Genomic DNA, 13,179 nt, shown 5'->3' on the forward strand with positions numbered 1-13,179 from the left:
GGAGGAGGCGGAGGAGGAGGAGGAGGACTGCTCTGTGGCAGCACGGCACTGCCTGTGTTCAGAAGCAGGGTGGGATGGAAGGAGGGCAGGACAGGGCTTCAGGCCAGGTCTGCGCCTGGGCTGCACTCAGGAAAGAAAGGCTGTGCTTACCAACTGTGGGCAGGACCTCCTCCAGCCACCACCCGCCCAGCACAAGTGGTGACATTTTACAGCAATGACAACCAAATGCCAGATGGAGGTCACGCAGCAGGGGAGGCAGGGCTGGGCCTGCGCCCAGAGACAGTGGACAGTCCCGCTGGCGGTCTAGCAAGGATTACTCCTTGTCTCCAGCTGCAGCAGCCAGGGAGAGGTGGGCCTGGGCTGGGACAGCAGGAGGTGGCAAGACCAGGACCCACCCCGGGAACGGAGCCCCAGGTGCCAGCACTGTGAACCCCACAAACGCAGCAGAACAGAGTGGGGGCCGGGAGGGCGCTGCTGTCCCCGAATGGCATCACCACCCACAGGGCTCGAGGACCCACTGGCGCCTCACCCGTGGGCCTGTGTCTGTCTGCAGCGGAGCCGCAACCTGGGAAAAACTCAGCTGCCCTCCCCGGCCCTCAGTCCCACTTGCAAAGCAGATGGGTGGCCACAGGCTTCTATGGCTGCCCACGTCCCTTCTCACAGGTGCCAGGTCCGCCAAGGCACAGAGCCCATCCTGTGCCACATCAGAACAGAGCCCACCGAGACAGGTCCACCTGGCACATGGCAGGGAAGATAAAGGACCACCCAGTCCGGAGCCATGACAGGACAGGGACAGAAGGGCTGTGTGCAGAGCAGAGCAGAGCGGAGCGGAGGAGCAGATGGGGACTGGACGTGGCATGGAGGTGGGTTTGTGGAGTCGTGGGAAGGGCTGGGGAGGCAGGCGATGCTCGTGGGGACGCCGGGCCTGCGGATTAGGGGAGTGGGGGCTGATGCTGCTGCGTTACCAGCTGCCCAGCCCTCAGAACATCACTTCCACTCAGTAACATGGGGCAGAAACCACACACCTGCCCCAGGTCCCTTCCCTCTCCTCCTCCCTCCGAAACCCAGTGTACTTGGAGTGGGAACAACCGCAATCTCCTGCTTCCGTGCACACATGGCGGACTTCGGCCGACACGAAACACAGAAAATCGCCGGACGGGCCACCTCAAAGGGGTCCTCCTCCCTTCTCTACCACTTCCCATTTGAAACACTGCTGAGGTGGCTAGAGCTCCTGCAGCTACCCTGGGCTGTGAGGCAGTTCTGAAGCTGGACACAGAGTCCGCATGCCTGGTGCCTGGGCTCTGGATCTGCACCGTACCACTGCTCTTCTGTGTGAGCGGAAGGAGGATGGACACACAGTCACAGCCTTGGGTGCTGCGGGCGAAAGCCTGCCACCACCCACCTGGATGCCTGTGTGTGTCCCTCAGCTCCACCCCACACCCGAGGTGGCCTGCACAGCCTGCCATCCCAACCCACAAGGACTTCTCCGCAAGAGTCCGACCTGCCTCTGCCTCTCCTCCTCTGGCCATGGACAGAGCTCCAGCCTGCCTTGGTCTCCCCTGCATCTGTGCAGATGGTGTCAAGGGGCAGTGCCCGACCCTCCTCGCCTCCCCACGGGCTGCTGAGGACCTGGCAGGGTGAGCTGGACCCCAGGCCGGCACCGAGGGGAAACCAAGTGCCCGCTCCTACCTCCAGGTACTTGACCGGGATCTTGTGCTTGGTGGCGTGTGACTGGGCCAGAGGTGCGAGCTCGGCTGCGTGCTGCCCCTTCTTCTTCAGGATGCCGCCCAGTGCGGTGAGCACGGTGGTGCCGTGCTTCTTCAGGTCCTCACTCCCCCGCATCTCATCCTCACTTTTCAGGTGCTTGAACTTGTCGAACTTCTCCAGCGTCTCTGGGTGGCCCTTAAAGAGCCTAAGCATGGAGGGGACGGGGTCAGAGGGGACAGGGTCAGGGGGACCTGCTGCAGGGACCCTCAGCCTCAGCGAATGGGCACCACACCTGCCAGGTACCTCGAGTGGCCAGAGGCTGCACTGGGCGGCCACCTTCAGGCATGGGCCCGAGTTTGCTTCTGGGCTTGGGGAGAGCCCTGGCTGGGGAGCCCTGTGCAGTGGCATCTAATGGCAGAAGAGACTTCTGGGCCTCTCCCAGGCGGGCCCCAGGAGGTCCAGGAGAGGGGACTGGGGGGCACAGTGGATGGAGCCCTCCGTGCTCGGTTGCATGGGGATCCAAGGATCTGGCCGGTGGACCATGAAGGGCCCTGGGGACGGGCAGAGCTCCATGCTCAGCACTCTTGCCTGCAGAAATGCTCTCACCTCTAGCAGGCTCTTTGTGGGTCAGACCCTGGCCCAGAGTCCTGGCCGCATCAGGGACTCACACCTGAGTCAACAGCAGGCTCCGTAACACACGTGCCTCTCGTGGGGAAAAGCCTGGGAGGGGACTGGGAGACAGGCAGGAGCCCGAGGACACGGCAGCTCAGACCCAGCTTCCGTCGCATTGGCGGCTGCTCAGGCCTGTCACCGCTGTATACACTCAGGTGACACAAACATACGCACTTGAGTGGGCTCCTGCAGCGACTCAGTGGGCGGGGCTCTGAGGATCTGGCCGCCTGTCCCCTGCCGCGACCCCTGGAGCCCAGCCAAGCTGCCCAAGTCAGTGTGTCTCTGCCACCTCCCCTCCCAGCGTCCTGGCGCCTGACTATTATTATCTGGTGACAATGATGCCTGAGTCCCCACTGACAGGTGCAAGCCCAAAGGAGGGCCAAGGTCAGGCCTGGAGGAGCTGGGCAGGAGGGGCGAGGACAGGCCCAGGCCAAGGCCTCACTCTTTGGCGTCCGTGGCTGCCACAAACCAAGTGCCTCTGTCTGGAAGACACTGATCCCTGCACTTGCAGTCCCAACAGCACGGGAGCCTGAGGCTGACCCCCTGCCTTGTCCTTGGTGCAGACCTGGCTGGGGTCAGTGGGTGGGGAGTCCCAGTTTTGCCTTTGCTCTCCTGGTGATCCAGACTGGTCTCAGGGACATCAGTGAGCAAGGCCAATCCACTGCCCCCTGCACTGAGGTCCAACTGGACACCCACATGGTACCAAGGACTCTGTCTTATTCCGCAGGAGCCAGACACCCTGAGGGTGGTGCGCTGTGTGACCTTGGGCCAATCCCTCAACCTCTCTGTTCAAGGAGATGGTGATACGGAGAGGCTGGAGTGAGTACTTAAACCTGGCCTGAGGCTGACACACAGTGTGTCTGCCGCCTTGTCTTTGTCCCCACTTTCCTTACCACCAGCACCCTCACCAGGACCGGCTATGGCCTGCATGAACTCTTGGACATTTCCTCCCTGGAGCAGGAGAGGCTGCACCAGCAGTGGCTTCCAAACATCACCATCCTGGGAGACTTGGCTCCAACAAAAAATACCAGTGTCCTGGGTGTGTCCTGCCTCAGCCTTCCAAGCTCTGTGACCACGCCCTCAGCGTGAGGCCTCACATCATGAGTCACCGCCTCTCCTTACGGCCAGGGCTGGGAGAGGTGACCTTGCCCGCTCAGCAGAGCACAGGTCATCACAGCCGGGAGGCCCCCACCCTGCACCCCACGCTGGACAGATGGATGTGGCCATGTCCTGCCCCCGGCATGTGACAGGGCAGCACTCCCTGGCTGTGTGTCCCCTCCTGGGAAGGCAGGAGATGCCTGTGACACCCACCTGGCTGCCCAAGGCTCCTCAGAACTTGGGCACTGCCTGGGCTGGCAGTGCCCGTCACCTGCAAGGCCCAGTTTGGCACCTTGTGCCCCTCCTGCCCTCTCCAGTGTAAGGGAGCCCAAGACTCAGGGTCCCCTCACTCCACCCAGAGGCTCAGGCCCAGGGAGAGGATGGGGAGCCCAGGGCTGCATGATAACCAGGGCTTGTAGCTGATGCCAACTTGGGGTTTGGGTTCACTCAGTGAGATGAGCCCTGGCGCAGCCCGGCAGCCAGAGGCGGACAGAGGTCAGGACACCCCAAGGAGCTTGGGGGTCAGTGGGACGCGCAGGAGGCTGGCCTGGCTGGGCCCAAGGGAGGAGCCCTCTGTGTGGTGCAGCTCGCCCTGTCTCCTAAAGGGGCTTGAAGGGCACCCATTCCTGTGGCCACTGGGACCTGCTCCCTCCCCGAGGCAGCCAGGACCCAGCTAGGATGGTAGGAAGGGTAGGAGACGGCTGCGGCTGGCAACACCATTGAGAGGGTGGGGCTCTGGGTGTGTGTGTGTGTGTCTTGCACCAGCTGCACAACCGTCACCAAGCATGGTGTTCAGGATCTGCTTCAGACTGCTGGCAGGAGGGGTGGGGAGCCCTCGTCCTGGTTGCTCAATTCAGGGACCATTGGCCCTACTTCTCTGACTGCGGGGCGCATGGAGGTGGTGTCACTGTGACAGTCACCAGCATTATAGGAGCGCACTGCACCTGGGGAACCCTCCAGGTCCCTGCGTGTTCATCTCTGTCTCACTCCTGCGATGCAGGTGCCAGGCATCCCCTCCGTGTTAGAGAGGACACTGGGCTCAGAGAGGCGGCCTTGTCCTCGATGGCTCACGTCGGTCAGCACAGAGCCACCTCCAGAGCTCCATCAGCCCCACCTTGGCCACACCTGAGCCTTGACTTTATGGACCTCGGCGTGCTTGTGGCTCTGCTGGACAATGCCTGCACAATTCTGACTGCGATTAGGACCCCTGGTGGGCCCTGGGCACCCTCCTCGGCCCCCCCGAGCTTCCTCCAGTGCTGGTTGCCGGATGGACCCTTCCCCTTTCCTGGACCGGGAGGCGAGAGGGAACCAGAGGAGGTGGCGGTCTCCACTGCGGCTGCCTCAGCTGGCTCCCCCGGCCAGCCTCCCACCTGGAAGCCTGGGCCCTGTGGGGACGCAGCTCCTTTACCTGATGAGGACTTCCTGCCCGTGGCCGCCGATATCCCCCTCCACCTTGCCCCAGACGTTCAGCACCAGTTGCCACTCCCCGTCACTGAGCCCCATGGCGTCGAGAGCAGAAGAGCGGGCGCAGTCTGTGGTGTCAGGAACAACTGGGGCGGAGGCTGCCTGGACTAGGCTTTATACCTGCTGGGTCCTGACGTGGTCACTCGATGCCATGCCCCTCCTGTCTGTCTTCCTCAGGGTCTAATCTGTGTCCTCACATGGGTGCTATTTTGGGGCAGCTGCCATTGTGGGGAAGCAGCACAGCTCCGGCCACAGGGGTGGGGAGCAGGGCATGGAAGGGGAAGAAAGGGCACCGCCCAGGCCCCTGCCAGCCCCTGAAAGCCAACCCTCCCTGTGCACTGCCTGGGAGGGCCAGGCCTGACTCCCCTGGGCACAGATGCCCTGCTGGTCCCAGGACAGGTGGCCAGTCTCCTGCTGCACTCCCGGGTTCCCTATGCCCCCACCAGTCTGGGACAGCGCCTGGTTACCTCCCCCACCCCCGGGGAGCCCTGGCTCCGTGTCCTTGCTCCCGGAGGTCCCCAGGAGAGTCGTGCCTGGCTTGCTCCTCAGTCACAGCTCCTCCTGCCATCCTCGTATTTATAAACACTGCTGTTGTGCTGCTTGCTGCTGCCTTGGGCCATGTTTCCTTGTTTCCATGCTGGCTCCTCCATGAACTGCGGCCGACGCTCCCAGCCTTTGCCTGTCCCAGGACTTGGGCCACGAGCTTTACCCGAAGTGACTCATTTAACCCCAGCAGCCCTAGGAAATGGGTCTTGACAACGTTCCCTTTAATCGGGGAAGTGAGGAAGCGTGCCATGCACAGACAGCTGCTAACTAGGAAGTCAGGCCCGAGTGCTGCTCTTGCAACCTTCACTTGGTTCCCATGAGGCAGGGGTTCTGTTTGGTTCATTTGTGTCTTTGGGACTCACAGTGCCCTCTACCGAGTTTGAGCTGAATAAATATTTGTTGAGTAAACATGGATGGCTCTACCAGGAAGGCAAGTGCAGGTAGATTGGACTCCTTTTACTCCACGCAGTCCCATCCGTGTGTTATTCCTCCATTACTCATTCGTCGGTCTACCTTCATGCGTCTCTCATCCCTCCCTTCCTCCCTTCATCCACGCACCGCCCACCACCCACCTATCCTCATCCATCTATCTGTCCATCCATCCATCTGTCTGTCCATCCATCCATCTGTCCATCTGTCCATCTGTCCATCCACCCACCTATCCTCATCCATCCATCTGTCCATCCATCCACCTATCCTCATCCATCCATCTGTCCATCCATCCATCTGTCCATCCATCCATCTGTCCATCCACCCACCTATCTTCATCCATCCATCTGTCCATCCATCCATCTGTCCATCCATCCACCTATCCTCATCCATCCATCTGTCCATCCATCCATCTGTGCATCCATCCATCTGTCCATCCATCCACCTATCCTCATCCATCCATCTGACCATCCACCCACCTATCCTCATCCATCCATCCATCTGTCCATCCATCCACCTATCCTCATCCATCCATCTGTCCATCCATCCACCTATCCTCATCTATCCATCTGTCCATCCATCCATCTGTCCATCCATCCATTTGTCCATCCATCCACCTATCCTCATCCATCCATCTGTCCATCCATCCATCTGCCCATCCATCTATCTGTCCATCCACCCACCTATCCTCATCCATCCATCTGTCCATCCATCCATCTGTCCATCCATCCACCTATCCTCATCCATCCATCTGTCCATCCACCCACCTATCCTCATCCATCCATCTGTCCATCCATCCTTCACCCGTGCACCTATCTGCCTTTCATCCGTTATCCTCTCATTTATCTATCCATGTGCATCTCTTCCCCCACTTCCTCCTTCCACCTGTCACCCGTCATCTCTGTCCACCACTCACCATCCATCCATCCACCCACCTATCCACCCATCACTCAGCCATACCACAAACACAGTACGTCAGACACCATGTGTTATGCTCAGGATAGCAAAGCAAATACAACTCAGGGTCTTTGGGGAGATAAGTACGAGGATTAAATGTACAATGCTGGGATGAAGGTGCTCACAAACTCAGGGCTTACAGTTTATTAGTGCCTTGCAACCAGCTCACACCTGACCTTGCCAGCTCCCCTGGGGATGTAACTGGCACCTGGAGCAGGGCCTTCAGTACCAAGGAGGAACAGCAGGAGGGAGCTGGCATCTCTATCATCATTTTTTTTTTGGTACCAGGGATCAAACTCTGGTCCTTGTGCTTGTGAGGCAGCCAGTGGCAACACTGAGCTAAATCCCTGGCATCTGCCATTATTTTACATCTGTCTTTATCGCCTCACACTCTGGATCAGATCCCTGTTTGGCTCTGTGCACTGTTCGTTAATCACTTGAGGAGAGTCTGCTAGAAACTGATAATGCATGGTGTCTTGGTCCCAAATGTACCCACCTCGCCGCGTCTCCTTTCAGGGCTGAGGCAGGGCTCCAAGGAGCATTCCGCTGCCAGTTTCTACAGCATCCTGTTCCAAAAGCCTGGAGCGACGCCTCAGAGTCTCCAGTCATCGTCCCCAACCTGTAGTCCCCGGACCCCAGGACGGCAGGGCCTCACAGACCACCCCACCACCAGCTCACCTGACCTGCCCAGGGCAGGTGCCTCATAGGAACCGGTGCCCCCTGACCCATCAGGACCAGTCCTGAGGTGGCAGCCAACTGGACCCCAGCTTGACCAGGATCCCCTATGCTCCCAGCTGTGCAAACCCAGACCTTGCCCCGGCCCCTTTCCAGTACAACCCTGAAGCTCCTGCCTCCCGAAGACAGGCCCACAGCTGCTCTATCAGTCCTCCCACCCAGCTCAGCCTCTCTGAAGAAAGTGTTCTTCCCGCTGGTCCCACTGCTGCCTCTTTGCTTGGCGACAGGGAAGGTGGCTGTGCCTGGACCCCTGGGGCCCAAACCCCAGTAGCAGGAAGCACAGTGCCAGTCTCTTGGGAGCAGAGCCAGGGCTTGTCCTAAGGCTCTGTAACACTAGCTGTCTTGCTGACAGCTGAGGTTCTGAAAGGATCAGGAATGTCTGGCTGTCCACGACTGCATAGCCCCAGCCTCTGCTGAGGTGTCACTTTCAGGGACCCACATTCTCCCTTGAGCCTGTCTCCAGGGCCAGCATGGGACCTATTGCCACAACGTTAGGGGTGGGGTACACAGCAGGCACTTTGAGGTGGCAGGAAGAGTCGCATTTGTGGCCAGTGCGGGGCTCAGTCCCAGGCTGAGGTCTCCTTGTAGGGTGACCACGAGCAGTACTTTCCCTGAGACTGGCAGGTGGCCTCTCTGTGAGTCCTATGTGAGCAGATTCCCAAGAAGCCATGAGGCCTGTGGGGCCAGGCTGCTGCCTCCTGACATCCAGGAGCAGACCCAGCATGGCCAGACCCCACCCTGCCCTTTGGTCTGCAGCATGGGTCTAGTCCCAGGCAGCGTGCAAGGGGAGAGGCTGTCCTGGCAGTCAGCCCTGCTCCTGGGGCCACAGCCATGGCCCAGGCTGGCTGGGGCACCTGCCCTGTGTGCTGGGTCACAACCTTGACACCTCTGCCAGGATCTGTGGCTCAGGGCTGTGGTTTCGGTGTCCACGCTGGTTAGCACTGGGAACATGTGGCTTCCCTAGGGGCGGTGGCTGAGCTCTCCAGGGATGCCTGGGTGTTTCAAATCTCATCAGGAATTAGCAGCAGCACTGAGGTATTGAATGCAGAGCTTGGCAGGAGCCCCATCATGCCTTGAAGTTGACGAGGCTTTCAGGTTTCCAGTTAAGCTAACAGGAAGACACTGCTGTCCTACACCAGAGTGGTGCCTGTAGGTACTGTGGCCACCTGGAGCGGCTGTCACTGTCACTATAAGGGCTTCATTACCACTGGCCAGGGAGGCAGCAGACAGATGGGGAAGCCAGGCTCTCCCCAGCCCTGTTAACAGGCTCCTGTCATGCATGTTTTTGTGATCCCCTTGGGCACACTGGATCCCAGCAGGTCTGTCTCCTTATTTCCCAGGGTGTTTTGTGTCCCCAACCTGAGCATGCAGAATCAGCCTCAGACCTTCCAATTCTGGATCCAGAGATCCAGGATGGAAATTCTACAGGGCCGAAGCCTCCAGTTGTCACCAGCAGCATGGGTTCTGATTTCCAAGTCACAGAGAGCTAGAGATGGTGCCTTCTGCAACTGTGGGCTCTGAGGCCCTGAAGTAAGAGTACTTCAGTGCCCAGTCCAGTTCCCAGGAGGTGTCATTCTCTCTAGTCCCTCACATTAAGCATCTGCTTGAATATTTGTAGGGTCAGTGAGCCCACTACCCAAACCTTTAAGGTATTTTCCTGCCCCACCCCTCCTGTGCCTGGGCCGGCCCTGTCTCTTGCATGAGAGAGGCCAAGTCTCACCAAGACTTTCCCTATGTGGCCTGAACACTTGTGGGACTCTCCAAGCTCCACAGGCCAGGCCAGGCAGGAGCTGATCTGCTACAGGTGTGGTTTCCCTCTTGCCTCTGCCACTGCACACAGAGGGAATCCTTGCAAGGCCTCCATTGCCTGCCAGGTCCTACTATTGGAGAATGGGGGGTCCAGGCTCTGTGGCCAACAATGCCCTTAGCAAGTCTAGGAGATTTTACCTTAGTCCTCACCAAAGAAACCAAAATGTGGAGAGAAAGTAGACACTTTGACTCCTACACCCTGTCAGTGAACCTCCTTCCGGAGCTGGCCTGGGTGGGGCCCCTACTTCTGCCTGAGGCCTGGAGTTGGTGGGAGTGGCTGGGGCCCACTGGAGCCCACACTATTGCTGTGCCTTTGACCCCTGTGTGACTGTCACACTGACCACTTCCTCAGTGTCCCTGGGGCCAGAGCTGGGACCAGGGCAGGGAAAGAGCAGAAGCATTTCTTGGCTGTGGGACCTAGAAAAGCAGTGTCCCTGGTAGGATCCTGTGGTCCCTGAAGGCCTAGGTGGGTGTCTGGCTGAGGAGGGCTGGCAGGACATGGTCCTTGTGTGGCAGGTGTAGCCTTTCCATCCTCTCCCCTCCGGCCCCAAGGGCTCTTTGTGAGGCCCCTGCACCCCACCTTCTATTATCACTTTGAACCCCACCTGTACCCCTCTTTCTAGGTCCCCTGGCAGAAACAGCTCCCAGAGCTCCATTCTGCTCCAACACTCATGCGCAATGCTCCTGGCTTTCTCTCTGGGTGCAGCTGGTCCAGGAATTTCCCCCTAACCCACAGGCCTGGCACAGGCAGGAGAGTGGATGCCAGAACCCAGCACACTTCTGCACACTGGCACTGTACTTCCTGCTACTGGGGTTTGGGGCAAAGGCCTTGGCTCTGAGGGCCCCAGGGGTCCAGGCACAGTCACCTTCCCTGTCGCCAAGCAAAGAGGCAGCAGTGGGACCAGCGGGAAGAACACTTTCTTCAGAGAGGCTGAGCTGGGTGGGAGGACTGATAGAGCAGCTGTGGGCCTGTCTTCGGGAGGCAGGAGCTTCAGGGTTGTACTGGAAAGGGGCCGGGGCAAGGTCTGGGTTTGCACAGCTGGTGGTGCATGGGGGGGCACCAATTCCTGTGAGGCGACTGCCCTGGGCAGGTCAAGTGAGCTGGTGGCGAGATGGCCTTTGAGGCCCTGCTGTCTTGGGGTCCGGGGGACTGTAAGTTGGGGACGATGACTGGAGACTCTGGAGCATCGCTCCAGGCATTTGGAAAAGGATGCTGTAGAGCTGCTAAGTTTCTCAGAGCCTGGAATATCTCGTCCTGCTGCCCTCGGCCTTGAAGGCAGATGAGGAGGGTTGGGTGAATTTAGGTTCAGGTGACCCGTAGTTCCAAAGCCCAGGCAGATGCTGCTGAAGTGATGGACAGGCTGACATGCAGAGTGCAGCGGGCTCTGACCCAGAGGAGAAGGTGCCAAAGGGAGGGAGAGGTAAAAGGAAGGCACAGACACCATCTGGATCCCTGCAGACCCCTATTCACTGAGCTCAGTTTGCAGTAGCTGAGCTGTGGAAACAGCTTAGGTGCCATCAGATGAGTACTACTCAGCTGTAAAGAAGGATGAAGCTGTGTCATTCACGGGGAAGGCCGTGTACGGAGCTGGAGACATCACGGTGCGTGAACTAGCCAGCCTCAGAAAATCGGATAACTCCAGTTTTCTCTCATATGAGGAACTTGGAAAAAGAATTTTAGAAAGAAAGAAAAAAAAAAAAGAGAGAAAAGACAGAAAGGAGAAGAGGCTACTAGAGGAGGGGAAAGGTTCCTGGAAGAGGGTAGAGCAAGGCAGGAGGGCCAGTGTTTTCTACACACTGAGCACACCAGAGTTGACACCCACATATGCCCGTGCGACTCATAAGCACTGCAGAAGCAAAACCCCGTGGATAAAACACAGGCAGACACCAGCTCTGCCTGCTTTACTCCCCATGGGCCTGTCTCCTGGCTCCCCAGCAGCCCCATTTCACACTCAAGGAAACAGAGGACAGAGAGGGTTGGCAACCTGCCCAAAGTCACACCGCCAGGAAACACCAGATTCAAGCCATGAGTACAGGCTGTGCGGCTCGAGTGCCTTCATTTTGGGTCCTCCCGACAGCATCCTCCTGACAGCACCCATCAAAGATCAGCTAGTAAGCGCTGTGTCCCTGACTTCCCTGTGCTGTGTCCCAGGTCCAAAGCCCAAGGCGACCTATCCCAGGCTGATGGTGAGCCCTTCTGCCATCTAGTGGCAGAGAGAGGAACTCCCGCCTCTCTGGCCCTGCTGGGCCTCCGCTGGTTGTGTACCTCAGCCATCTCTGTCCTTGGTCTCGGAAGGTGGTGGCCCCGGTCCTCACTCTTGGCCTCGAGGAACAGGGCAGGGAACACCCTGTGCCAAGTGGGTGGGGGCCTCGGACTGCAAGCAGGCTGTGCCTGAGGCTGGGGACCCTCTCCTCTGATCAATGGTGCCCGTCACATTCTTGGGCACTGGGGCTTTGTGGGGACCCTGGAAGTGGTCCTTGGCTCTGCCATACTCTCTGTCTGTGCCCTGGGGAAGTGACATGAAGCTCCCAGGACTGTTTCCCTCACCTGTAAAGTAGGAATTTAAAAATCAGCACCAAACGTCAATGCTCTCAAAGGTCCCTGTGAAGAGGAAAAGGCAGGTCCAGTGTGGACCAGCCAGGAGGGCAGGAGGCTCCGGACTTGAAGATATGAACACACTGTGTAGTCTCCAAGCCTGGTGTGTCACAGCTGCTGGGCAGACACGCGTGTCCCAGACACAGTCCCGTGCCATGCTTGTGTCCAGGCATGGAGCCCAAGCTGGCTCCACCTTTCAGCACTGGAACCTAGAGAGCAGCCAGTATTCGGCAGGCCTCTGTTTCTCCACTTGCAAAATGGAAGTTTTGGGGCCACAACCTGAGCTTCAAATCATGGGGGCCTAATGCATTTCTGAGTTCCCAATTGTTGGAGTTTTAGAAAAGTAGTAGAGGGTGGGTGTTACTGTGGAACTCTGTTATGAGTTCCCCAAGTCTCATGGGCGAAGGCGACTGCATCATGGATTCACCCACTGGTGAGCTCTTGGCTGAGTGTGCTGTAGGAGCAGCTTGGCTGCTGCTGGTCCCTGGGTCTCTCTGCTTCCTGGCTGCCTTGCGAGAGCAGCCGTCCTCTGCCAGGCCTTTCCACGAAGCCCTTCTACCTTGGAGCAGGCAGACCATGGACGGAACCCACTGAGACTGAGCTAAGGAAACCTGTCCTCCTCTGGGTAGTGGGGGCTGGTATTGTATTCCAGCAGCGGAAACATGGCTGAGTCAAACTTACCAACGTTCCTCCAGAAAATCTATGAATGTCCAAATTAAGCAGAATACAAGAAACCATGAATAAATTCATGTGAGCTGAGATCAGGCTGTGCCACCAAATGAAGTAATTGAAGTTTCTGTGTTCAGAACATTCCTCACTAGGAGTTACAGATGTGAGTAGCTGTCCAGTGCCACCTCTCTCACGGGGTGACAAGACCTGTACCCATGGAGGGTGCAGCAGGGACGAGGATTTCACAGCACCGCAGCTGTTCACAGGTTTTCATGGGGCTCTGCCCAGGAGCTACTTTTATCACTGGTATAAGTTTGTGGTACATCAGAATCCCATATATGTCCCCCCCCTCACCTCCCTGGGTCCTTTTCTCCATCTCTACAAAGTCTACCTCCCGGTTTCCAACCATCTCTCTTTTATTTTGCTCTTTAGATTATTTATATTTTGGGTTTCTCAGTGCAGAAACTGTGATGTGTAACCTTCTGTGTGTGATTTCT

At 58.2% G+C, this 13,179-nt stretch overlaps 1 protein-coding gene across 1 annotated transcript in view; it reads right to left on the minus strand.

The window, feature by feature from the left end:
• The window catches only part of Mb (myoglobin), a 6,288-nt gene extending 1,247 nt beyond the window's left edge, over positions 1–5,041 (minus strand). The window contains exons 1-2 of the mRNA XM_010615915.3: positions 4,886–5,041; positions 1,690–1,912 (exon numbers count right to left, since the gene is read on the minus strand). Of these exons, the coding sequence (XP_010614217.1) occupies positions 1,690–1,912; positions 4,886–4,980 (318 nt within the window). The 5' untranslated portion in view covers positions 4,981–5,041. The remainder of the gene's footprint in view (positions 1–1,689; positions 1,913–4,885) is intronic.
• Between the last annotated feature and the right edge of the window lie 8,138 nt (positions 5,042–13,179).

The sequence above is a fragment of the Fukomys damarensis genome, unplaced genomic scaffold (assembly GCF_012274545.1).
Source record: "Fukomys damarensis isolate Sample0158 unplaced genomic scaffold, DMR_v1.0_HiC HiC_scaffold_15, whole genome shotgun sequence".
Taxonomy (NCBI): domain Eukaryota; kingdom Metazoa; phylum Chordata; class Mammalia; order Rodentia; family Bathyergidae; genus Fukomys; species Fukomys damarensis.